General features: G+C 36.2%; 2 protein-coding genes across 13 annotated transcripts in view; both read left to right on the forward strand.

Moving 5' to 3' along the window:
* LOC128205628 (receptor-type tyrosine-protein phosphatase mu-like) overlaps positions 1–14,576 on the forward strand; it is a 29,766-nt gene extending 15,190 nt beyond the window's left edge. For 2 of the 12 annotated variants that reach the window (XM_052907405.1, XM_052907410.1), the window contains exons 3-23: positions 1,749–2,069; positions 2,595–3,032; positions 3,357–5,588; positions 5,885–6,023; positions 6,324–6,367; positions 6,808–6,939; positions 7,237–7,535; positions 7,726–7,813; positions 8,146–8,210; positions 8,497–8,533; positions 9,178–9,281; positions 9,493–9,618; positions 10,045–10,193; positions 11,150–11,285; positions 11,500–11,631; positions 11,947–12,046; positions 12,296–12,369; positions 12,900–13,145; positions 13,319–13,467; positions 13,578–13,713; positions 14,003–14,576. In XM_052907405.1, the coding sequence (XP_052763365.1) occupies positions 2,921–3,032; positions 3,357–5,588; positions 5,885–6,023; positions 6,324–6,367; positions 6,808–6,939; positions 7,237–7,535; positions 7,726–7,813; positions 8,146–8,210; positions 8,497–8,533; positions 9,178–9,281; positions 9,493–9,618; positions 10,045–10,193; positions 11,150–11,285; positions 11,500–11,631; positions 11,947–12,046; positions 12,296–12,369; positions 12,900–13,145; positions 13,319–13,467; positions 13,578–13,713; positions 14,003–14,077 (4,575 nt within the window). In that variant the 5' untranslated portion in view covers positions 1,749–2,069; positions 2,595–2,920 and the 3' untranslated portion in view covers positions 14,078–14,576. Of the gene's footprint in view, positions 1–392; positions 1,193–1,748; positions 2,070–2,594; positions 3,033–3,356; positions 5,589–5,884; positions 6,024–6,323; positions 6,368–6,575; positions 6,940–7,236; positions 7,536–7,725; positions 7,814–8,145; positions 8,211–8,496; positions 8,534–9,177; positions 9,282–9,492; positions 9,619–10,044; positions 10,194–11,149; positions 11,286–11,499; positions 11,632–11,946; positions 12,047–12,295; positions 12,370–12,899; positions 13,146–13,318; positions 13,468–13,577; positions 13,714–14,002 lie in introns of those variants that run through there. The other 10 variants (XM_052907409.1, XM_052907411.1, XM_052907412.1 and 7 more) reach the window with 10 other exon arrangements.
* A 211-nt stretch (positions 14,577–14,787) lies between these two features.
* On the forward strand, positions 14,788–18,822 carry LOC128204482 (uncharacterized protein K02A2.6-like). Its single transcript, XM_052905896.1, has one exon. It carries the CDS (start codon positions 14,788–14,790, stop codon positions 18,820–18,822), a length of 4,035 nt encoding a protein of 1,344 aa, XP_052761856.1.
* The last annotated feature ends 8,969 nt before the right edge of the window (positions 18,823–27,791 follow it).

Raw genomic sequence — 27,791 nt, forward strand, 5'->3', positions numbered from 1 at the left:
CTAGTTTCCACTGGTTAGGTACTTTACCAGAACGAAGAGAGTTATAAAACAGATCTCGAAGGGGCTGTGAAGTTTCAGTTGCTATATCTTTTAAAACAAAGCCTTTCCAGTTTTCCATGTTTACGGTATGTTTACGGACGTGACATAATAAAGGCGACTTTTTCTACCAATATATAATATGATTGTTAAAGAAGCAGCTACCACAGAAGCTTTAAATGGTTGTATGCCAGATCTGAAGGAAAAACAAATATAAATGTTTCTAAAGGTTATTCGTGCAACATGAGATATACGTTAAGAAAGGATACTCTTTATGGAACTAGTGCCAGGGGATTAGAAAATATGTTATAAGTAATTTTAACCGAATAATGCAGTAGTTTAGTACAAATGAGTATGTGCCTTTCATGTGTCAATATGTGTGCACGCTTTCTCCGGACAGGCGAGGATCAAAATGGCGTCAGATAGACTTAGATCTCATTGTATCACTGAACGTCTTCGCTGGCATTGCATACGGATTAATTGATGAAATTTAATCTTTTGTTGGATATAACGAATAGAGATCCCCGTGATGATGCCTACTTTTTATTAAAGTGAAATATCTGATTATTTGAATATAATTGATGTAAATTTTTACTTAATGTGTAAAGCTTTTAAGTGGTGGAATGGTTTACTCAGTCCAATGACAAATGATAAAGTGAGGATGTACTTCAGGCTTAAGAGTGAGGTGGTGCGCACAAACTGATTTCAACCCCCAGATCATTTAACTGATCGTTACAAGGCGGTACTTACCACTCCTTAATAAACAGACCTAGTTTTTATATAGTATATAATGAACAGTGTTGTCAGTGTAGTTTTGTGATGTTGTTCCATGTTTCTGGATTGTGATTGTTTGTTGTTGTGTTCTAAGTCTTTGGCGTTTACCCTGTGTCATTAAACGTGGTTAATGTTAATACCTTCTGCTACTGAGCTTGTCTCAATTGTAGATTTTCGTTTTATTTTAACGGATATTGATGCTGATGTGGCAACTAGGTGAATGTATTTGTATAAATATTTATTGTATGAAAAATGAGTGTCTTTGTGATTGTACATTTATTCATGGAGAAAACATACATGATCTTGGTGTAAATATATACATGGCATATGGTGCTAGAAACTTGAAAGAATCGCAGGATAATGACAGGGAGGGTTGAATCAGGTAGTTATATAACTGACTTTACATTTCAAGAAATAGATTATCCTATAAAAAAGCATGCTTATAACATAATGTCAGACGTATTGATGATGTATGATATTTTTACCATTATTAAGAGACCAAGATAATTATCCGACAGTACGTAGTAAACAATATATGGTATTGTGTTGATTGTCAGATTAAAAAAGCAATGTTATTTTAAATACAAAGAAATTATTTCAAAATACAATAGGTAATGGCAGAAGTCAATTTAGCCAACTTAAACATAAGATATCAAGTGCCTGGACAAACTTATGCATTTATATTTTTAAACTGAACAAGGCATAAAAGATAAACACTAAAACTGAGTAGGTAAGAAAAAATGGCATTAGTTAATGTTTCATCGTAAATGGTATCTGTCGTTAAATTATTATGCAGATATACTCAAAGTCATGGGGAGGAGATGAATTCACATTTGAGAGGGTTTTTGAAAATTATTCCAGTAAAGGTCCCATAATTGTTTTATTGTAGATGCCGTCGTTAGGTATGCCGGATTCAAGCTCATTTTTCGGTATTTCAGATAAAGAGTTTAGGTACACTGACTGCCAGTTCATCTTTGCGGTATTTCAAATGCTGAGATTTGGTACGCCGGATGCCAGCCCATGATGGCAATATTTGACATGCTGACATTAGGTATGCAGGGTTACAACCTATGGTTACGGTATTTCAGATGCTGTTTACGGGCCAGCCAATTATTAATGGTTTAGATGCTCCGTCGTTAGGTTTACCGGGTTTCAGCCTATATTTAGCGTTCCAGTCAATTATTACAATATCTTAGATGACGACATTAGTCTGGATCCAGTTAATTATTTCGGTAATCCAGATGTCGAGTTTATTTAAGGTAGGACGGATTCCCCAGCTCATCATTTCATATAATGTATACGAAATGTTTTGTTGTTAATGAAACTATCATATATTCAATATAATTATTATATTCATTCCAGTAATTAATAAAGCATTTTAAGTGAAATATAGATTTACTGTTTTGATATTTTAGCCCGCTCTCACTTCCAAATCAAACGTCAGCGCGCACAGTTATGGAATACTGTTTCAGCGACATCATTTACGAAATAATGTAACGTTCGCATACAATTTGGCGCTCTATTCTGTTAAACTTTAATTAACAATCATTTGTAGCCTTTCAATGGAAATAACATACAGAAATTAGGTTTGTTTTATTGTAAAAGTGCAATATGTTTCAAGTGTTTTTAAACACTAAAATAAATTATTTTACTCGTTTTTAATGCTCACTCGGATACGATCTTACGCTGAAACAATCAATTATCATCTATATCGTTTTAGTTCAACGTAGAAACTTACGACCAGGAAATATGTTATTGCAATATGTGTTATCTTATTTTTGCAGGAAAAGGGTCAAGTTTCAAGATAACGAGCATCCTTAAATACAGTTTTTGCCGTATCCCTACCATGCAAGGCTTTTTATTTTCATTAATAGCTGATTTATGTAAGGAAATTACAATGGATGCAAATATTCATATAACATAAAAAGTATACAGACAGTATTGGGAATTATTTTAATATTTGTACTAAATAGTTTTACCGATTCTATGCAAACAAGGAGGTTGTGGTGATTCCGGTCTCAAATAAACATTTTTCCGGATTCAAAGCATACGGGTAGGTGGGTGTATCGAGGGTTGCACTGTCCACCATGCTTCCATGGAACTTTAGGAAATGGTACTGAATTTTGGACAAATAACAAAGAACTATCTTAAGAATAAGAAAATGATAAAGATGACAGGCGGATCAAGCATTATTGCATTTACAACAATTCTTCTGACATTAGGTAAGTCTTGACTACAAAGAAGTTATAAATACATTTATTATGAGGTTTCAAAAAACTGTTGTTCGAAAATTCTTCTAAAGATACTTTAGTGTTGTTGCACATTAACCATGTGTTTGACTAATACTGGTACATGGGTTTAATCGTGTTGACTATAAACGTTTGATGCAATTAATATGCTGTTTTATGAAATAACGAACATTTTAAACAAGTAATTTTCAAATGGAAAAAAGACAACATAATCTAATAAGTATGAAAATATTTATACTATTTGCACTTATCATATTGTAACCCTATTCTGTACCGTCTTATTCATGTAACTTGTAGTTGTCAAGACATCGTGCCAGGATTGTTCTCCATGCTCTTGCTGCAATCGTGAAAAAGGATGCTCCTACAACAACCAACTTGGGATTGATCACTATTGCTGGAGCGGATGCATCGGTGGATTCATGAGTCCTAAGTGCCAGAAAACTTGTGTAAATCCGCGATGTCGATCATGTTCAACAGAGAGTACATGTGACACATGCTATAATGGCTATTACGGATATCAATGTACAAGTAGGTGCCCAACGACCTGTAACACATGTTCTTCAAGCACATCATGCACATCCTGCAATGATGGATTCCACGGAAATCAGTGCCAAAACTCATGCCCATCTACCTGTAAAACATGCCTCTCCAGCTCCTTCTGTACAGTCTGCAATGACGGATACTACGGAGATCAGTGTCAATACTCATGTCCATCAACCTGTAAAGCATGCAACTCTAGTTCCTTCTGTACATCATGTTGGGACGGACATCACAGCGGGTCGGGGGCAATGTGTTTATTTCATTGCAACCCAGAGTGTTTATCTTGCACAAATGAAACATCATGTACAGCATGCAAGACCCGAAGTGGTATTGGTTATTATAGAAATGATTGTTCTAGCCAATGTAGTAGGAAATGCAAAGACTACTTATGCGATATATATGGACACTGCCTGGAATGTGCTGACCCTCACTTCCTTGGGAGTAGCTGTGACAGATGTATTAATGGCAAATACGGGAGTCTCTGTCACAATAATTGTCCCGTAAATTGCTACAGCGATTGTTCAAGCACGGGTATATGCAAATCATGTAAGGATGGGTTCTTTAGTAATTATTGCAATATATCGTGTTCAGAAAACTGCAAATACGGCACATGCTACCGGAATGGATCTTGCATTGGAGGATGTAAGGATGAATTCAGTGGATCAAGATGTGAACAAAAGACTTGTCCTATAAACTGCAATTGCGATAACAATAACAGCTGCTTTGAATGTGATGCTTATCATTTCGGGCCTTCATGTTTGCTTTCCTGTAGCTCATGTAAAGACAACCGATGCCCAGTTGAACGTCTACATGCAGAAAAATGTGATGAATGTGCAACTTGGCGGTATGGCAATCTCTGTAATGAAACTTGTCCGCGCTATTGTTTAGATAACAAGTGCGACCAAGATAATGGGACATGTGTTTGTGACAAGAACTACACGTTTAAAAATGGTAAATGTGTTCCTAGTTCTTGCCCCGCTAACTGCTCAACGTGCACTTCACCAGATGTATGCGACTCATGTGTTGATAGGTATTTTTATGGAGATACTTGTAAACACGAATGTACTCATTGCAAGGCAGGAACACCCTGTCGGAAAGTTGACGGATATTGTTGGGATGCATGTGCTGATGGTCTATCTGGGGTTGAGTGTAATACTTCGTGTTACAATGAATGTGAAACTTGTCAACGTTTTTTCGCAAGTATGTGTGTATTGTGTAAAACTGGAAGATATGGGAATAATGGACATTACAACACATGCAAAAACCTTTGCAATATTAAATGTATGAACAACTCTTGTGAAGCTTTGACTGGTCAATGTAATCAAGGTTGTGTGAATGGATACCACGGGACTAACTGTATCGATTCATGTCCAATACATTGTTTGAACAAAACATGCAAACAGGTCAATGGTACATGTGTAAACGGCTGTGAGGACGGGTATTATGGCTTAAAGTGTTTAAATACATGTATGAGTGTTGAATCGAACTGTCTCGTTTGTACTTCAAGTCAAAACACATTCAGTTCCTGTACACGGTGCACTAAATGGTCATATCCAGGATCCAGCGGTAAGTGCGTTCCATGTGAACCGAATTGTTCTGGAGAATGTAACTCGTCAACAGGTGTATGCTATGAATGTGTAGATGGATACAGGGGATCGTTTTGTAACGTTTCATGTATATCAAATTGTAAATCATGCCTTCAGAATAACGATGAATGCAATGTTTGCAAAGAGGAGTTTTGGGGTAGTGACTGCTTAAACAATTGCAGCACAAACTGTAAACACGGAAATAATTCAATGTCTAGCTGTGATATAAATTCTGGGAAATGCCTACATGGATGCCTATCTGAATCGCATGGATTACAGTGTTCTCTTCTTTGTGGCAAACATTGCCTCCCTTCTGAAGGTGGAGTTCGTGAGTGCAACCAAATGGATGGTCAGTGTAGATGTGAGAATGGGTACAAACAGACCGACACAGGATGTACTGATGGTAAAATAAGCTTTATATTAAAAAATCACATAACTGTTAATGCTAAAAAAACATGTACTTTTAAATTATATGCACACATTATCAACCTTTCATAGTTTGTAATGTAAAAACCAGGAATGTTAGCGAGAAAACATATTTTACTGTGCACACTTTTAATGAGTATGTGGTCTCTTAGCGTTGTGCAAATTGTAATCAGAGGAAATATAATACATCTTCATAAAGGGAAATGTATGAACTCGCAAAATAGCTGCATCATTGAACTAAATCAAGATTTTTCGTTCTTACATGTTTTGAAGCATCCGTCGCAGACCAAATTAACCAAAATGGTGGCGCCGGTGATGGAACGTCTGGATCAGTTATAGGTGGTGCTGTTGGTGGTGTTCTCGGACTTCTTACAGTTGCCCTCGTTATCGGGCTTTTAATCTTCGTTAGGAGGTAAATGATTTTAAAGGAATAATCGGTAAAAACATAATTTAACCCTAACGCGAATTGTACTGTTTATGTGCATTCTAATTGAAATTGATATTTAACAGAATTACTTCTATATGGATCCATAACTTGGAACTAGTAGGAATAGTTTTGTGGATTGATCTCTCTCAATTAACACCAATTATGTGATTAAATATTCAATTTGATGTACAACATACCGTTTTTAAATAGGGACTTTAAATCTGCTAGATAATCAGATATGCTACATTGTTTCTTGAGCTTTGTACATTGATCGCTTTATTTCAGAAGAAGACTGGACAGCACCGACGGCCCTAGGGCAGATGCAGCAGGTTTGTACTTGGAATGAGTGAAATGACGTAAATGTATAATATGATGTATCGCATGAATAACATGAATAATATTTTATAAAAAATAAGTTCATTGACCATTACAAAAATGAAGTGATAACATATGTACACGAATTGTGTTCGATAAGATTAAGTAAAACTGTATTTAATTTACAACGATTCTTAAGAAGTTGTATTAACTTATACTTAGTCAATCTCGTTGGCAAGGTGCTACACGACAGTTTGGTCATGTGTTGTGGAGGAAACCGGAACACCCGAAGAAAGCCCACTTGTCCGGCTTGGTGCCCAAATTAACTCACACGCACCCAGGCATGGAAATCGAACACGGGTCGCCTTTGTGAGAAGCGAGTGCGCTAACCACTTCGCTAACCAAACAATCAACCATATTGAAACTCTTGTCTTAACTATATTACTATATTCAGACTTAGTTATTTTCATAGAGGAAAACAGTGTAGTCTACCAGAACAAGAGTGCTTCAGCCAATATTTACAATGAAATCAACGATAAAACGGATAAAGTGAAATCTAGCAAAGGGCGTAAAAACAATGCTAAAGGTCATTATGTTATTTGCAGTATAATGAAAGCAGAGTTTACATTAAAATTTGGAATGTTTACATATGTATATAGTTTAATTTCTTCAGTTATGGAGGAATAAAAGTATCTATATCTATCTATCATAAAAAGACTAAATTATTAACTATGTAAATTAATCAATACTTATTATACCAAGTAAATAAATGCATCTTTTCAATTTAAATGACAACAATAATGATCGACATATCATGATTAAACAACACTCACTATATGAAATATTGTTCCGTTTAATTAAATCATTAGTATCATTTAACTAGAGTCACCTACGACTTCAACTAATGACAACAAACTGGATCGTCTCTCCGACTCAAAATTGGGGGTTACAAGAGCTTCAACAGAACAACTAAAGACAAACCAGTTAAAATCATCAGAAGGAAAATCAGAACATTCGGAAAACAGCGCGAAGTGCAAAACACCTGTCGAAGATTCGCCCAAAGACATATTACAGGACAAAGACACCGATGATGTGTATTACAATCTGAATAAGGTTGCTGTCAAAGACCTTGGAGCTTTTGTGGCTGCCAAAGACAACTCATATTACCAAGAAGAGTTTAAGGTATAGTATAGTGCCTCACAAGATATACATGGATTTACGCTTGATAATAAAATCGGACAATGTTATCAGTGTATGCTAACTATATTCAATCACAGAGTTCAGCATCCTTATAACTTGTTTAGGAACTATATATTTGGTTTTATGTTGATTAAATACGTTAACCATTATAAGTAATTGAATCTGATTTCAGAAACTTCCTGATGGTTTGGTAAAACCCCATCAAGATGCATTGAGGCCAGAAAATCGTCCAAGAAATAGATATCAAGGCATCTACCCATGTGAGTTTCATGTAGAATGTGTAATACATACTGCACATACGAGTTGGCTTTGTTCGTGAAGATCACTTTACCCGTCTTTTTTGTACAAATCTAATGAAACCTGGACAATTTATAGGTCATTGTATAAAAATTTTGAAACAATCATCAATATTGCTTAACAGTTTTTGTTTGTTATTTAGGAAACCGATTTTTAAAAATGTTAATTATGATCTATGCGACCTTATATCAATATAATACGTGCCACCTTCGCTGATTGAAGTTTTGGCTCGTTTAATGGATTGCCTTTATTGATTTATTTTGTTTTTCCAATCCGTATATGTCCACACATTCAGATGACAACACCAGAGTGAAATTGATGGGCGGAGATACGGATTTTATCAACGCCAGCTTTGTAGAGGTAAGTTATACACTTCATATAACTAAAGTGACTATCTCTTTTTATTGGATTATTAAAAAATAAGACTGGTTATAGTGGGAAAACAGTTGAATTGTATAACTATTATGATGCAATATAAAGTTAAAAGAAGCGATGGTGTTTCATGCAAAGCAAAAATGATTATATAAACTTTGGTATTGATACTTTTGTGATAATAAATACTAAGCTCGATGTTTTCAGTAAATGAAATAATTGATTGAATATTTTGATTCGTTTTATTAAAACAATTATTACGTTTGTTTTCTAGGGATATAGACAGGAAAATGCATACATTGCATCTCAAGGTGAGTTTACTGACTGGTAATTTGTAAACGAATTCCGTTAACGTTCAAAATTCAATAGTTCATAGGTTTGTATTGAAAAGTATTATGTTTGTTATTTTACTGCGTCACACGTTACAATTATTCATAGAATAAGATGTATCTAATGTTCCGTTTTATTGACATTTAAGATATGACTCAGGCCACAACAATTTGATCATTTGTTCGTCGCACCTAAAATTCGAAGACAAAAAAAAAAACATATTTTGTTTGGGCTAGCACATATTATTTGGCCACACGGAATATTTTTTTTATTTAATTCTGAATTTCCCCTATTTTCTTAAAAATCATTTACTTAGAATTTGAATTTTGAGATAGAATTTTATGTGATACAATCAAATCCTTTTTATTTATAGCTGAGAACCTTTTATTGCCATTAAAAAGCATTTCTGGACATAATTGTGTCATAAATTTGGTTAGAAATATACATTTGTTTATTTTATTTTAATTTTTCGCTTTGCGCTCGCCTCTGATTTGCCTTAAATTTAAAAAAAGTATATTTTTTTTCTCTCGCTCGCTCCCACTTTATTCTGGCAAAATCCGTAGAAAATTTTTCTAAGTTTTAATTCCGCAATTCTAATGCTTAACATATGTATGGTATAAATCAGGTCCAACAGATAAGACCATGCAGGACTACTCAGTGTTTTGGCGGATGGTTTGGCAGCAGAAAGTGGGCAAGATCGTCATGCTCACCAATTTAGTGGAAGACGGGGTACGGTTTCGTACTGTTTAGTACAATTGATGTGATAATTCTGTTTTGTCACACAGCGAATTATAAACACTGCAATATGTTATATCTGTAATAAATGCAGAGGCCATTAAATCTGAATATGAGTTCTCATTTAGATTGAACTTCAGATAATCTTTATTTATATATATGTATATAAGTTCATTGCTTAATGTATCGTTACTTATATTCAAAGAAACCAAAATGTGACCAATACTGGCCCGACCATGGAATCACCAAACAATACAGCGATATAAATGTGACGTGTTTAAGTGAAGACATGTACGCCGACTTCGTGATGAGAACCTTTTTAGTGAAAATGGTACGTGGCAAGTCATGATTTCATTAATATTGCAATACATTCAGTGAATAAAAATTAAACAACAACTATTAATTAATACAGGGCGATTTTGACATACATTGTTTTTGTGTTTTTTTGCTTTTTGCGATTTAAATAATACTGAAAAAATATTAGATGTGTTAAACATTTCTGTGTTTCTGTAGACTGACCGAAGGCAGTTACCCCATCGTTTATTGATAAACGATAATTAGATATTCACGTCTGTTATCTCTATTAGTCTTATATGTTTCGGAGAAACTCTGATTTATTTATCATGAGAGAGTATTACCGAAATTTAAGACAGCTACCTAAGGTTTCTATTGTGCATTATAAACAGGTTAACATTATATTTATGTGAGTTTACTATAGCCTATAACGAGTTACTAAAGTATTTAATTTTGTTCATAGGATAAAGAGGACATGACAGTCCAACATTTTCATTTCACCAGCTGGCCGGACAAAGGGGTCCCCGATGATGTAACTTCCCTGGTCGATTTCCGTCACAGGGTTCTACAAACAAAATCGCCACTTGGTGGACCTACAATCGTTCACTGCAGGTACACGTAAACTTATCATAACCCGTTTTCACCAAAGAAATCCCGTTAAACAATTCTAAAGATTCCAAAGGGCAGGGCAGTAATTTTAATTCCATTATTTTCGCAATGATTACAATTACTTGTCGTTATGTATACTTTTAAGAAATATTACACACCACTGAGGGTCATATGACATTAAAAGGACCGGCCAGTCAGCCACCGAAAGTGAACATGGACCGAGGCGTTAGCCGATGTCCATTCAACCTCGGGGGCTAACTGGCCCGTCCTTATAATGCCATAGGGCCCGAAGTGATGTATAATATTTCTCATATTATACCGAACATTATATTACCATTCAATAATTATAAAGCACTTTAGATGTGTTTTATCGAACAAAGATAATAATGTTTACTTACGACAAATTTTCGTCGTTGTGAAAAGAGCAAGCCGCAATTACCACTTGTATGACGTCAGCGGTCTATATTACATTTTTGGCGAGGTCCGGACCGGCCAAAATATGATATGGACCGCTGACATAAAACTGAATTTTTATCAAAATACAGTGATGTACAGACTGATCGACTTTATATATACAAAGAAGGGACACGTTTATGTAAGGTATAATATTAAGGCATATACAAAACGTTTTGTTACATTGTAAGATCAAAATAAATTTATTTTCCTCGAAAACACAAAGTGTAAGAATATTACTCGTTGCTACTTTAAAAATCAAAATTTATAATAAAAAAATAATTTATTGCCATCGTACTTCCAAACAAACATTAATCTTTACAAATTCGAAAATTTCAAAGCTACGAATGTCGCCATGTTGATTTCGCTGACACAACGTCAAAGTGTTAACAGTAAGAACTTTGTCTGAATCAATATTTTCAGTTCGTATAATTGCAACAAGTCTACTTATCATGTGATGAACTATTCGAATAATGGAAAGAACGCTATAATAAGTTACATTACAGTGCTGGCGTTGGCAGGACGGGAACGTACATAGCGATGGACTTGTTGACAAGAGAGGGTGAAGCTGAAGGATCCGTTAACATACATGGTTGTGTCACCAATCTCAGACATCGTCGTACACGTATGGTCCAAACGGCGGTAAGATCATACACATTTCTATAAACATTTAAAAACCGGATAATATGTTATTTGGTTAATTACATTATTTAAAGTGCTGGCATGAACTCAAGTTGTATCAAGATACAAAACTGCAACACATATGATGCTTAATATTATAAATGGCATTTTTTATGTCATTTACATGTTACAATATGCCAGAAATGTATTTTGTATATAAATCCATGTTTTAAAGGATCAATATGCCTTCCTGCACCACGCAATTGTTCACACGTTAGCGTTTGACAGTAAACCCGTTCAAACGGAGGGGTTTGCGACCTACATGTCGGATTCGAAGAACAAACAGAGACTAATCAAACAATTCAAGGTTTTCATATTTTGGCATATTATTTAAGATTTAAATTCTGAAATAGCTTATAGTCAATAAGTTCAGCACAACTATCTAGAGCACTATGTTTATTTTAACGTGTATCGCCTAACAAGCCGTTTACGCTTCTTCCTGGAAAAGACGATATAACCAAAGCTTTCTCATTCACACTATCCGCGATAATTAAATAAGTTTTCATTTCATATTTAAAGTTTTCAATTGATAGTATTAATGATATATGTTGACGTCAATTGTTTCATAAGAAATAAGAAATATAGGAATGCATTATTAGAAACAAGTTTATATTTTGAAAAGCAACTGGAGATTACCATGGAAAGATCTGAAGAGGAGCGACAAGCATCTGAAAGAAATGCAGCCTTAACAAAGTCCAACAGGGAGGGCGCTGACATTCCAGGTTACAATATTCAGTGGCCTTTTGTGTTCATGAAGCATCTTTGTGAAAATGGCCAACTTTGAGAAACATTCCAATACGCATTTATGTATTCGATCATTTGCCACTAAGTTAGAATTGTAACCTTATTTGCTATCTAAAACGGCTGAAAGCTGTAAAATCATTTGCAAATGTTCATTTTCACTTAAACATTTTGTATTGCTAGACAAATTAAATATTTATGTTTATTTATGAGTGCTTCTTTTTTCTCAGGTAACTTGTACAGGCCTAGGTTGCATTTAGGTAAAGAACCGGGGCATGATTATATCAACGCCATGTATGTTAATGTAAGTATAACAAAGATCTTTATAAAACGTATTTTATTTTAAAAATGTACGTTATACAAATCAAATATAATGATTATGCTAAACGCTTATTAATAAATCAAACAAGTGATTATGGTTTTGAAAAGCTATACACAAAATATACTTTCCCATATTTTCTTACACAACATATTTGCTCTAAAACATAAAGTTAATAACTAATTTACATAATTATAAATCACGCCTCATACATGGACGTTGCAGTGCCATTGGGTAAGATTGGTTAGATTTTGACCCGATGTTTTTCCAAAGTGGTCATTATGTTATACCGTACCGAAATGGCGTCCATTTCCAATTCCGATAAATGGATTCCAGATAAATTTATTAATGAATACCATCTATCGAAGTGATCCATACGTTACGGTTCAGAAGTAAACCGATATGGTATATTTTGCCTTGTATATCCCGTATAGGGTTATGTTTTACCTCGTAACTTTTAATACCATATCAGCTTGGATTTTGTCAGTATAATACAGAAAAATGCATCTTTCCAGAGCTACAAACAACGGAATCATTTTGTTCTCGCGATGACTCCTCTTGAAGAGACCGTTACAGACTTTCTTTGCCTCGTGATGCAGGAAAAAGCGGTCTGCATCGTCGATATGGAGAGTGAATGCTCCCTGTACATTCCTGATCTTGGCACACAGAAGCAGTTTGGTTCATATACAGTAGACAATCTTCGACAAATGTCGACACCCTACAGTATCAACAGGGTGCTTAGAATGAGCTACAACGGCCTGGTAAGAGATATCTTGCACAAACATAATACCGTACAATGGTAAAGAGCCGTAAATGCTAATCAATAATTATTAGACACTTTTTATATTACCATTCAATATTGATAAAGCACGGTGAGATAAGGTTCGCTATTTCCACAAGTAATCTAGAATACCCTAAATTGTTGAGCTTACAGAGAGGACCTAATGAACATACGGTATCTCACTACGAAGTTACGGCCTGGCAAGACAATGTTAAAGTTCCCGAGTCGGCAACACACTTTTTGCAACTTGTCAAGGAAGTAGAGACAAAGGCCGCCTCTGGATCCGCTATTATGCATTGCAAGTAAGTATTTGAAACTATATTTGAGTTTTAAATTGTTTTTAAACATTCTTTTCTAATTTGGAGGTTTACACATATTCAGTGCATTCGTACAAATCTTACATATCCTGTAGGACTGGTGGCGGACGCTGCGGCCTGTTTGCGGCTGTTTGGACGCTTCTGGAGAAAACAGGCATAGAACACGAGGTCTCGGTGTTTAACACAGTTCGCCAACTGCGGGCGAGACGGCCAAATGCCGTTAGGACTAGAGTGAGTGCTTATCAAAAATAATTCATTCGGCTGCATAATTGAACAAGAATAGTACAACCTTTTAGCTCCGATAATATTTTATTGATCGATATATTTTGTATTACTCTTGTATTAGTCTGAGTATATATTTGATATGGATATATTTAAGATAGAAGGTTAATATAAAAATATTGTCTAATAATTGCACTTACTTTTATTATAGGCCATACACATACATAAGTCTGATATTAGTTCCAGTAGTGAGTGTCATCATAGGATATTGATATCTAAGTCTATTCTTTTATTTCAGGAGCAGTACGCTTTTTGCCACGTTTGTGTTCATGAGTATCTGCAATCATTCGACATCTACTCTAATTTCTCGTAGCAATTTAATATTGCCATTAACTTGTTCATAAATACATATGATCGTACGTAACATATGCGTACGTGAAACTTGACTGACTGTACAGATGATCTCGTCACGATTGTGTTCTGTCTGTCATTCGGTGCTTTCTTACATTTTTTATAAAACACAAACTATAACCTTGTATGATTGCTGTATAGCTGATTGTTGTTATAATATCTAATATGTATATATACATTGGAAATAGTGTGTACAAGTAAATCAAAAGGTGGTATTGTCATACACAGTGTATATAGACAAAATAAATATATATGTAAAAAAAATCAACGCTTATGCACATGTTTATACTTCGTTGATATATTTCCTTAAGTAGTGGTATTGTCTCAATATTGAGTAATTTATACTTAATTTTACGGCTACTGAGCTTGTTTCTTGTTCTATATCTATGGAACGGACTATAGATAGACTGACCACGTGATTGGCCAGAGCCCGCGGAGCCCGGCACGCTCCAGCGTCAGTCATTAACTATAGCTCGATAGGATAACATGCAACTGTAGATTGTGTATTAAACTGTTAAATAGACATAGCCTTTTGTACTTGCCTTCACCCTTGTGTTGACTTTACATTAGCACTACTACAAAAATAAAACATGATGTCAGAAAATAGACGAATTACGTAGTCCTGTGACAGTGATCTTGACATTATTTGGACTTAATTCATAACAGCGAAATATGGATATGTCAGGAATTACACCTCCGTGCATGGATTGGGACAGTACAAACCTCCCGGAGGCGTGGGAAAGGTTCAAGCGACACGTGGAACTCATCTTCACTGGACCTTTGAGCTCCAAATCAGAGATAGAGAAAATGTCATATCTTCTCTTGTGGATAGGCGACAAAGGCCGCGACGTTCATCAAGCGTGGACTCTGACTGAAGCCGAGAAAAAGAGCCTGAAATCCATTTACAAGAAATTTCAAGCTCACGTCCAGCCAAAACTCAACCCAATTTTCGCGCGCTTCAGATTCTACAACGAAGTTCAAGGAGCTGACACTATCGACAAATTTGTCACTCGACTACGACTACGCTCACGTGACTGTAAGTTCAACGCAAACGAAGACGAAATGATCAGAGACAGGATCGTTTTCGGCACGAACAATTCAAGAATAAGGGAAAAACTCATCAATGAAGGAGAGAAGCTAACGCTTGACAAAGCACTCCAGATAGCTCAAAGCTTTGAGTACTGCCAGACTCAAATGGCAACCATGAATTTGACGTCAACGCAAACGGACACACCGCCAGTCACCCCAACACCCGTGGACGCCATACACAGACGTAACGGACGTAAGCCACCGCCAGACAACCACCAACAGCAGCGCCAACCACCACAGCAGCGCCAACAACAACGTTCATATCAACGATATGAGAAATCATGTGACAATTGCGGACGAGTGCACGGACCTACCAAAACTCAGTGCCCAGCATTTGGCAAATTGTGTAACAAGTGCCAAAAACAAAATCATTTTGGACATATGTGCAGAAGTAACCAGAATTACCACAAATCTGTACATGACATTGACGCTAGTGCTGTAGACGGTGCATGTGGATATTCATGTGACACACCGGAATACTACATCGACATGGTAAGCACACGTTCTTTATCACAATCACCAGACCGTGCCTTCGTTCCCATCACTCTTGGTCCTAGCAAAGTACCAATACATTTCAAAATTGATACAGGCAGTGAATGCAACATAGTTTCACATGAAACGTTCAAACGCCTAAAATTAAGTGCCCCTCTCGAGCCCCCCGACAGCAAACTGACCTCTTACTCAGGCGACCTTCTCAAGGTTCTTGGAAAAGTGAGTCTTCCCTGCTGCCATAAATCTGATACAATCATGGCTACAATCTATGTTGTTGAGAATCGTGCCCCTCCATTGTTAGGACTCAGATCATCACTAGAGTTGAATTTGATCAAGCTGACCTACTCTGTAGAAAACTCCCCCAAAGAGCCCCAAGTACTGACTAGGGATTCTGTAATGTCTGAATACAAAGAGCTTTTCCAGGGAGTTGGGGAAATTCCAGGGTTTGCGAAATTACACCTTAAGGAAAATGCAGTCCCCGTTGTGAACCCCCCGCGAAAAGTGCCCGAAGCTCTTAAACCACGACTTAAGGACGAACTCGACCGCATGGTCAAAGACGGAATTGTCACTAAGGTCACCGAACCCACTGACTGGGTAAATTCGATAGTTTTGGTAGAAAAGCCAAAGACAGGTAAACTTAGGGTTTGCATTGACCCAAAGGCTCTAAATGACTCAATCCGTAGACCGCATTACCCAATGCCGACTTTAGACGACGTGACGTCAGAGCTATGTGGGGCTACACATTTCAGTATTCTAGATATTACGCATGCGTATTGGAGTGTCAAACTAGATCACGAGTCTTCCCTACTTACAACGTTCAGTACGCCTTTCGGCAGATATAGATACCTAAGGCTCCCATTTGGCATCACATCTTCAGGCGACATATTTCAGCAGAAATGCAATGAAATCTTTGAAAACTTGCCCGGAATTCATGCCATAGTAGACGACATTTTGATACATGGTCGCTCACGGTCAGAACACGACGAAAATTTGCGAAAAGCGCTCAATAGAGCACACGAAATAGGCATTAAATTTAATCCCGACAAATGCGTTATCGGAGCGACAGAAGTCCCTTTCTTTGGTCACGTCATTTCTAGTCATGGCCTCAAACCCGACAATGCCAAAATAGACGCCATTGTGAAACTCAAAACGCCGGACTCCCGCGCAGAGTTAGAAACATTCCTCGGCATGGTCAATTACTTGGCCAAATTCGCGCCAAAACTCGCTGAAACCACATCCCCTCTCCGGAGCCTCTTGCAGAAAGATATCGAGTTCTTTTGGGATGAGCCGCAGACGCGCGCGTTCGAAAAGGTCAAGGAGACGATAACAAGCTCACCCGTTCTAGGTTACTTTGACCCAAAGAAGCCCTTAGTCTTAGAATGTGACGCATCACAAAACGGGCTCGGATGCTCCTTATGGCAGGACGGTAGGCCCATAGCATACGCTTCAAAAAGCTTAACTAATACTGAGAAAATGTACGCAAACATTGAACGCGAACTCCTTGCAATCGTGTTTGGTTGTAAGCGATTCCATCAGTTTACGTATGGTAGACACGTAATAGTTCACAGTGACCACCGACCGATTTCTGCAATAATGAAAAAAACCCTGTCGGCAGCCCCTCCCAGGCTTCAGAGATTGCTGCTATCTCTGCAAAAGTATGACGTAACAGTAGAACACGTACGCGGAAAGGACATTCCCGTTTCTGATTACTTGTCAAGGCACTCAGTAAATGAAACTTACCCGACACTGATTGAAGGTTTGGACACACACGTCCATTCGGTTAAAAGACAGCTTCTTGTAACCGACTCACGACTTGAAAAAATAAGACAGGCTATTAGAGACGATCATGACATGAAAGTATTGAAACGGACTATACTACAAGGTTGGCCGGAATCGCGGTCAGACTGCGAGTCCGCGGTAACCGATTTCTGGAATCACCGGGACGAATTGTCATTCGAAGATGAACTATTTTTCAGAGGTCAAACACTCCTCATTCCAAAATCCCTGCAAGTAGAAATGGTTAAACAGGTTCACACAGGTCACCTAGGTGTAACCAAGACTTTACAGCGCGCCAAAGACTGTTTGTTTTGGCCTGGCATGCAAAGGCAGATCACAGAACACGTGTTGCAATGCCCTATATGTTTGACTCACAGAGATTCAAATACGAAAGAACCCATGATCTCTCTAGAATTCCCAGACAGACCGTACCAAGTTTTGTCAACAGACTTGTTTCATTTGGACGGCAGAGACTATCTACTTACGATTGATCATTATTCAAGATTTTTTGAAGTTGACCATTTGACAAATACACGATCTAGTACGATTGTTCACAAACTGCAGGCACATTTTGCTCGCAATGGAATTTGCGATGTTTTACATAGTGATAATGGGCCTCAATTTTCGAGCTCAGAATTCGCTGATTTTGCAAAATCATGGAATTTCAAACATCAAACGTCTTCACCTCTTCATCCCCAGGGTAACTGCTTGGCTGAACGCGGAGTAGGTATTGCGAAGAAAATTATGAAAAAAGCAAGAGATAGTGGTCAAAATGTATACCTTGCTTTATTAGAATATAGAAATACGCCACTAGATTGTGGATACACCCCTGTTCAACTACTTTGTAGTCGCAGAACCAAATCAGTTTTGCCAATCACAAACAAAGCTCTATTGCCCCAAATAGTGAATGCTAGCAAGGTGAAACAGACGGCTATTCATACAAAATCGAAGCAAAAGCAGCATCACGATTCATCATCAAGGCAATTAAAGCCCATATCCATTAATGACTCTGTTAGAGTTCAAACAGGAAAAATTTGGGTTCCTGCAAAAGTCGCGCAACAAAATGGACCGAGGTCATTCACTGTACAAACACGAGATGGAAAAATTTACCGCCGAAATCGCAAAGTTCTACATAAAACAAATGAAATTGTGTCAGACATTCTGCCTTTAGATTACAACATTTCGGCTAGCTCTCCGATTTCCCCAGATGCGCCCCAGTCGGTCAGCTCAGGTCAAATTCCGACTTCAAGCAATTCAAACAGTGAATCAGGCTCCCCTTATGTAACACGGTCTGGCAGATTTGTGAGAAGGAATGTGCGCAACTATGATCAGAACTGGGTTAACCACTAATCAGCGATCAAATGCTGATAAGCACATTTTCCTTTACCTGTGCTTTGAACAATGTAGGAGCAGTGGTTAACTAGCACGATTTATTGTTTTTACATGTAATGTATACAACTAATCCACATTGGTATTAGCATCTCATTTTGTAATGCAATAACTTCTTTTATTCCGGAACGAGGAAGATGTTCTATATCTATGGAACGGACTATAGATAGACTGACCACGTGATTGGCCAGAGCCCGCGGAGCCCGGCACGCTCCAGCGTCAGTCATTAACTATAGCTCGATAGGATAACATGCAACTGTAGATTGTGTATTAAACTGTTAAATAGACATAGCCTTTTGTACTTGCCTTCACCCTTGTGTTGACTTTACATTAGCACTACTACAAATATAAAACATTTCTGTAGTTTTTTTTATATATAAGTATGGTTTTTCATATACATAATTATAGAGTAAATGATGTTCTGTTTGTTTATATCAAATGCGAGTGGTGAAAACATGAAATCCATTAAGTGTTATAATTTATCGCCGTTTATTTCCTAGTTTTTCAAGTATATTTGAAGTGGAGTCCTTGTGTTTAAACGGATATTAATACCACTTACGAGCAACACTTCTAATCTCATGTATACGTTATATTAATGAAGAGCAAGCACAGTGAGAGAGAAATATTGTGAACAAGTTTGTGGATATCAGACTCAAACACAACGTGACTTACATGTTGAAGTTATTATGCACTTCAGACACAACCATACATAACTAACAAGACTACAGCTAATCAAAACTACACGAAAGGGGCCTATACAAGAGAAGCTATATCAGACAAAGGCCTCGACGATTTGTCTCCCTTTTTATTTGGTGATGTCAATGTCATTCTGTACATTTATATAGTATTTCAGATTTCAATTTAATGTATATACAGTGGAAACTCACTAAACCGGATCCCCACAAAACCGGAATCCTCGGGATACTGGACTTTTTTCAGAGTCCCGGTTTTCCCCTTCTATTTTCAATGTAAAATAATCCCTACAAAACCGGAACCTCGGAATTCCGGATACCGGACAAAAAATCGAGAAAATTTGTTAGTTGTCAACGTAATTTTACCTCACAAAACCGGACGTATATTTGTTCAAACATGTCAAAATGATTTTGTATGTTAGGAATTCGCGAATCGCGTGTCACTTTGTCACTTTGTTTTGACAGCCGGTTCGTCGTTGAATATTGCACCTGTGATGTTGTGTTAACTCGATAATCGGTAATGATGATTGGGCTGTGGATTGACGGCCGCCCGATAATCAAACGATAATCGAACCTGTGAAAAGAAAATTGATTGAAACATTAATTTGTTTGTTGCAGAAAATAAAGAACTAGAAACTGTTATTAAGTGATCATTTTGGAGGGTTGTTTATCTAAAGACTTTATGTGTTTTCATTTTATTCCAGTTTTCAACTTCCCTTTAAAGGTTAACTCAGTTAATACGGGCTTGAAGACAAACGCGAAGCGTTTGTCTGTACAAGCCCTCTTACGGTTTGTATGCAAGGGACTACTTCTTTTTTGCCGGAGTGATAGGCATTAAAAAAATTGGGCACCACTGAACCGTGAAAATGAGAACCAAAAAAGCTCGTCATATATTGTTCATATAAAGCGCGTGCATGCCGGCAAGCAAATTGTACATGTTTAGGGCGGGGTTTGACCTCCGTTAACCAATGAAAATCAATACGGAAATACCCGAGGTACATGTACAATCCACCTTCGGCACTTCCATAAAAGGAGTGGAGAGCACATATAATGGATACAAAAGTACTTCTTTTGACCGGAAATTAAATTTCATAACTCTGCAATAATAATACAAAACGAACAGGGTTTGTCATAACAATTGTTATTTTACCCAACATCTTAAAAAATACCGTCTAAACCGGATATCTAAATAATTAAGATAAATGTATTTATGCGCATTTTACGACAGTTGATGTAAACAATGATTTGCATATATCAATATCATGATGCAATAACACGGATTTAACGTTGTTTTTACGGTGAGTTGAACTAAGAATTATCCTTGTTATTGTAAATCGTTCATACGTTGCTTTTTGGACACCATAATGACATAACGTTGGTTTTTACGTAATGAACAAGCTAAAGTGATGCAAACGGTATCCACATCAATCACAAAGTGGGTGGGGAAGGTCAAAAACTAAAACTTTGAAAATGCTTGTTTTATTTAGATTTGAGAAACGATCTTTTTCGGGGTTGAAACATTTATTTTTGGCGACATGTTTGGGGTTATTTAGGAGTTGAACAAATTTTACAAAATTTTTTTTTAACAGATTATGGATCAAAAAGCATTCACAATATTACGAAAAAGTCTGTCGACATAAGTACTTCGTCATTATGTCAAAATGCCACAGAATACTTATCCAACAATGTCTTGAGAGATCCTGATAATATTTTGTCAAATAAGAATGTTATTCAGAAAAATAATGAATTTTCGCGGTTGAAATTCATTTCCGGGTTACAAAAATGCTTAAATCTTTTTAAAAATAGCTGCAATCAACACAAATCCAGAAGACATTGTTGATTGGGAAGTCCCGATAAATTTAACTCTCAAACATATTATTTTTGCTTTACGACATTTCCGGGAAAGCGTAAACTTATGCTTTTTGAATAGAAATCTAATAAAATATTCTTTTCATAAAAATTCTTCAATTCCTATAATTACAGCTTTTTATGTTGCATCGGATATATCTTTAAGTCATGCTTGTTAAATACTGAACCTCAAAACTACATAGAAGTTGATTTTTTCAATATTTTAGATTTTTGGTCCTTCAATCGACTTTTTCATCGATAAGTAGTGAAAAAACCTAAATCTAAAAAAACCTTTGTTTTTCATTAAAAATCATTGTGCAAGATTATGGTAAACCTGAGAAGAAAAGTGTGCCTGGTGTGGGGCTCAGACTCACGGCCGCAGGAACACTAGCACGGCGCTCTTGACAACTGAGTTAAACGGGCAGCTGGTCACACAGGCTAGACTCGTCCGCACATTAAAGGGGCTGTCTAACAGATGATAAAATAAAAATTAATATTTTTGTCATGGCAGAGTGGTGCAGATGACTCGCGAATACTTTAAGCGATAAAGATGTATGAATGAAATTACAGAAAACCACTTCAGCACAAATAATGAAATCAAATGTAATTCATAATTTGTTTTTCAGGGGAGGGTTCGGGAGGGTTTTCCCCTCCCGACAACCATTAAATTTGGCATGTTTGACCTGGTTATAACAAGCATAATAATGTGAGTATTATAGATTATGAACCCGGGGGAGATTTCAGCATAAAAGGCAGTGTTTCTTTTTGGCAGAATTACACAATAACACTATAGCTACAGCGTCTTACTGGTGATTTTTTTACCAAGGTTTTCAGAAGGATACCTTTAGACGAGATGAAATGTATTGACATGTCTCGCTTAAACAGGCACATATTTCCGCACAGAATTTCTTTAAGTTAACATCTTTTCAAAATTATTCAGCTGAAGGCATGTATAAGCATGCAAGACAGTTTTAGACAAACTCTTTCCTACAAAGTAAAAAATGACATTTAAGTAATTAATTATTTAAATGGGGTGGGTTCGGGAGGGGTTTCCCCTCACGACAAGCAATGTTTATAATACCCTTTTCCTTCTGCATATAATCAGAAAATGCGGGGTCATCAGTTCGGCACAAAAACAGTGGCGGTTTTCGCAATATTTTTCAGAAGTTTTTAACATGCTTGTCGATTAGTGATTTTTCTTCGTGCAGTGTGCAATTTACTCTTCCTAACTGCTGTTTCGACTTGAGATAGAATATGGTCGAAATATATTTTCTTCTCAATTGTTTCTTCAAACACATCTATATGAATTACTTAAAAAGCGATATTGTTTATGTAAAATTAACAAGACATTTACAATGCCAGCTCTAATATAGTAAAGCATAGGCATAGCAAAATTCAAAACATTTTTATTATATGTGCCTTGTGGTGATTTATAGACATTTATAAACAATAGAAAAACAATCTTTCACTGTTTCAAACATATTGATATGTTTTTACTGTTTGAAATTTCAGCCAGCTCTCAGATAAATATCAAATGCCAGTGCTAAGAGGGCTGGGACACAATTTGAACAACTTCATTACCAAAATAATGTAACCTTTGTATACAAATTATAATTTGTTGCCCTACTTCAATAATTATAATTGAATGCCATTTTATACACTTTTAGGGTCTAAAATTAAATTATTATGTTTGTGGTAGATCGCAAAATATTTCAGTACGTTACTCTTAAAATATAGCTTTTGATTCTCACTCAGTGAAATTCATGTACATCACGATTTTACACTAAAACAAAACAAATTCACTACTTATTCTTTCTTTAAGTTATAGCACATAGGTTATGGCATGGTACAAGCCTCTTTATTTAGATTGTCAGAAAATGTGAATGCATCTCTGTAGCTCAGTTGGTGAAAAACTCGCCCTGTTAGCAAAGGGGTCCCGGGTTCCAGCCCTGCAATTGTGGTACTTTTTTTCTGTCCCAGTTGTACTTCAATGGATATATTCAAATTCTGAGAATAAATAATGACAATTTAACAGGTGGAGCTATGATCCTATTCATGTCATGTATTTTCATTTCTCAGTGATTTAATTTAAAGCTGCACTCTCACAGATTTACCGTTTTTACATTTTATTTTTTTTTTGCCTTGGAAAGAGCAACTTTTTGCGTAAATATCTGCAAACCAATGATAAAAGATTGCTGATAAAAGATCTGATTGCAGATTTTTATATTTCCTTTAAATTATGCACCAGTCAATTGTAACCACGCCACCGGGGATAGCCGGGGAAATGGGCCGTGTTTTTACTTTCCAGGTGGCCCCGCAGGGCAGGGTAACCGTGGTGGTTTTGTCTTAGCGCTAAATTTAGAGGAGATTGGGCCTTATTTTGAGTCTCTGGGGTGCGGGGGCATTTGGCCGGGGTTTTACCACCAGTTTGTTCCCACAGAGCGGGGATTTTACCGGGGGTTGGCTGGACCGAAAGTCAAAGTCCCCGCTATTCCCCGGACCTGAGGGGGGGGGGGCGTGGTTACATTTGACTGGTGCATTAATGTTTTATGTTTTTAAAACGTTACTAACGGTTTAAGAAAAATGAATAAAAAATTATTATTTTGAAAAAAGATATAAAATTTTGCGATCAATTTTTTTGTCAGCAGTCTTATATAACTTGTTTCCATGCATTTACACAAAAATTGGCTCGTTAAAAGACAAAAATAAGAAAGTTGTCAAAACGTTAAATCTGTGGGAGTGCAACTTTAAGGGACACCAGATTGTACAGTTGCAAGAAAAAAGAAATAGTGAAAACCTTTGCTAATGGCGCAATGCTTCTTTCGCTGTTTTTTGTGTTTTACCAATTTAAAATTTAACTGTTTGTGTACCATATAAATACCTGTTGATTTAAAAATATTGTCAGTATATGAGTCTGTTCTTATCAAGTCACTTTACCGTGCTAAATATTCACCATATGAACTGGGAAATAATATATTTACTGATGTTTGGACCATCTGGTGTCTAGCCCTTTCATAAACCATCTATCTGCCAATGTGAGTTTTAGATACATATTTGACAGTTTCATTGGAATTTATTTAGTATAAAAAAATATGTTTCATGGCTAAAAGCGTAATACATACTCAGGGCTTTTTCTATAGTACCCACGGGTTCGACTATCGGACCCATTCCCAAATCAAATATAAGATGTTTTTCCCAATCTTCAGAATTTTTTTTTAGACAGTCTTTTAAAATGTACTGGTTCATTTTCAACATCCTAATAAATTATGTGATGTAAAGTTTGTTTGATAATTGTACTCGGAAAATTGATTTTCATCACATTCAGATATATCTGTATGAAATATTATCTGTCATAATTGATTAATTGCAATAGATATTTACACCCAAGGATTGATATTTCAGCCATTTTGGTTCTATTAAAGGGAATTAAACTAATATAAAATCATTACCTAATTCGCAGGAGACTAGACAGCTTTTTCTTTAAACAGTTAATTTAACCAATTTCAGCTTTTTCACAACGCAAAATTATCCAAAATGTCTAGGGTCTTTTTCCAAATTGGGCAGAAAAAGCCCTGTTACTTAATAATGTTTTAAGAAAAGTGTAATTCAAGGGACATTTTCATACAATTGAGATCTTTTTTTGTAATGATACAAAAAAGCTGATTCTTTCATCTAATTCAAAAACTAAATAATGTCTAAACTGTCAAATGTGAGGTTGCATCTGTAAACTTCATCTTTGTTTAGGAAATCTGTGAATATAACTTTCACCACCCAGAACAATAAGTATCAATATAAGAAGTAAAAAATATTCTAGTTACTATTTCCTCATGTCAGGGACAATTCAATTAAAAAAACAATGGAAAAAACTGTTAAATACTATCATGTTGTTGTTTTTTTTCTAAATTTTAATAATATTTATTCCCTGTGGTCGGTCGGTTTGTCGGTCGGTCCGTTGCAACTTTGTCCGGAGCAAAACTTAAAATCTACTGGATGGAATTGGATTAAACTTCATACAATGGTAGAGCATAATGAGAGGAAGTGCCATGTACAATAACCATAACTCTATTATTGCTTAATACTGAGTTATTGCCCTTTGTTACTTTTTTTGTCTAGAGTATAACTTGAAAAGTACTGGATGTAATTCATTGGAACTTCATACAATGGTAAAGCACAATGAGAGGAAGTGCAGTGTTCAAGAACCATAACTCTATTTTAGCAAATTACAATGACAATAGTCCATATAAAGATAAAGTTGTCATTTATAGGTTGGCTTTTCAAATAGTTGACTGCAACTTCATATCAGGGCGGCGTTCGGGGGTATTAATCACCTTCAGTGGTAGCTCTATTTACCTTTCAGGTGGCCCCGCAGTACCGGATGAATTCGGTGGTTTTGTCTTTGCGCAAAATATAGCGGGGAATGGGCCTACCAAGAGTCCTTGGGGTGCGGGGGCATTTGGCAGGGATTTTACCATTTGGTCGTCCCCGCAGGGCGGAGATTTTAGCCGGGGGTTGGCTTGACCGGAAGTCAAAATCCCTTCTATTCCCCTGACCTGGGGGGGGGGGGGTTACAATTGACTGGTGCATAAATGCCAGCTTCACCAACCCAACTCGAACCCTTTAGTGAATGTCCTTATGAAAATACTATTTTTAGTAATTACATCAACCAGGTATAGTGGACATTTTTTAGTAATCCAATTCCTTAATAACTTATTATTAATTTGTTATTGTTTGCAACAGGTTGGAGATGGGGATGATGACAGACCAGCCAGCCGAACTCAAATTGGATTAGACATCATGCGGTAAATTATTAGTATTTCACAATCACTTTATGAAAATGTATCCAAACTGCAGCGGGTTTGAATCTTTTAAGGTTATCTTTTCTGTTTGTTTCATTCCTAAATGACATTGTTTCATGCTGGTTGTAAATTATTTCCGGCCACGGCCATGAAATTATATCATTTTCAAATTAACTATTTTGTTTGCTTTTTTATAAATTTAAGGTTTTTGACTTATCCCTGAATACTTCTTAATACATTTCAACATTCTGTAAAAGCACAAATGTATTGGTTCTTTTTTTATAGCCACCTGGTTGCTGAAGCTCGAGAGGACTTTTATGGACAAAAAAAGATAGTTCTGTCTGGAATTCCATACCACTTCCAGAGAATGGAAAGTGTCTTCAAGTAAGATGAGATTCTAAGCAAGTGCATTTCTGACTCCTCCAAAATGCTTCTTTGTAGTCAATTACCTTGGAGTTGTTTAATTCTCATCGCAAAATATTCAAACATAATATATTTCATCTATTTTGTCTTGATCTTTGAATCCGTCAAATTACACTATGACTATCATTATGTGACTATATCAACGTTATCAACGTTGACGTCATTTGATGTTGACGTCATTTCCTGTTCATTATATACATACAACCTGATGAAGAGTGAATGGCCAAAACGTTGTTTCATAAATAAATACATAATTTGTGTTGAAGTTGGACTTCTTTAATTATCACCATATGTGACTATATAAAATCTATGACTACTTAAAGAAGTGTGTATGCCTCAAATGATTGTTAACTGGTATACCTTCACAGTAGTAGTTAGTACTTTTATTCTGTTAAAACATTGCATTTATGTTATTTGCAGATTCTGATGTGCCAGCAGCCTGAAGTGGTCAAACAATTTGAAACTGGATGCAGCACAGAATCCCATATTTCAAGAAAATGCAGATGTTAGTCACCCTTGTCAAACTTGTTTGTGTGAATAATACAAAATGTGACATTTACAGCAAATATGTAATTATTGAGCAACGTAAAGATAATTGCAAAACTCTGTTCTGTTAATTTTTTGCCATATTTAGCATTTAAAACCAGATACTCTCAGTTTCTCTCAAATGCGCACATAGACTAAAACAGAAATACGCACATAAACAAAAGCAAAAATGCGCACATAAACTAACGCAGAAATGCGCTCATAAACTAAAGCAGAAATACGCACATAAACTTAAGCAAAAATGCGCACATAAACTAAAGCAGAAATGCGCACATAAACTAAAGCATAAATGCGCAATAAACTGAAGCAGAAATGCGCAATAAACTGAAACAGAAATGAGGTCTTCTCAAAGAAAACCATTTAATATATCAATAATGAAACACAATTGTTTTCTGTCCAAATTTGACATCCGTGGTAAATACAGATCTAATAGAGTCCATCCATCAAACTTCAAAGAAACAGGCTTTAAATGGAAATTTACAGCTGACATTCATTACACCTTTATGATGGATCAACAGTTACAGTTCAGTGGAGCTAAGTGCCCTTCAATCTTAAACATAATTGCAGCTAGTTAAGTACCATATTAATATCTGGACCAAATCTCATTAAAAGCTTTGTAATATAA

Source organism: Mya arenaria, chromosome 10 (genome assembly GCF_026914265.1).
Source record: "Mya arenaria isolate MELC-2E11 chromosome 10, ASM2691426v1".
NCBI lineage: Eukaryota > Metazoa > Mollusca > Bivalvia > Myida > Myidae > Mya > Mya arenaria.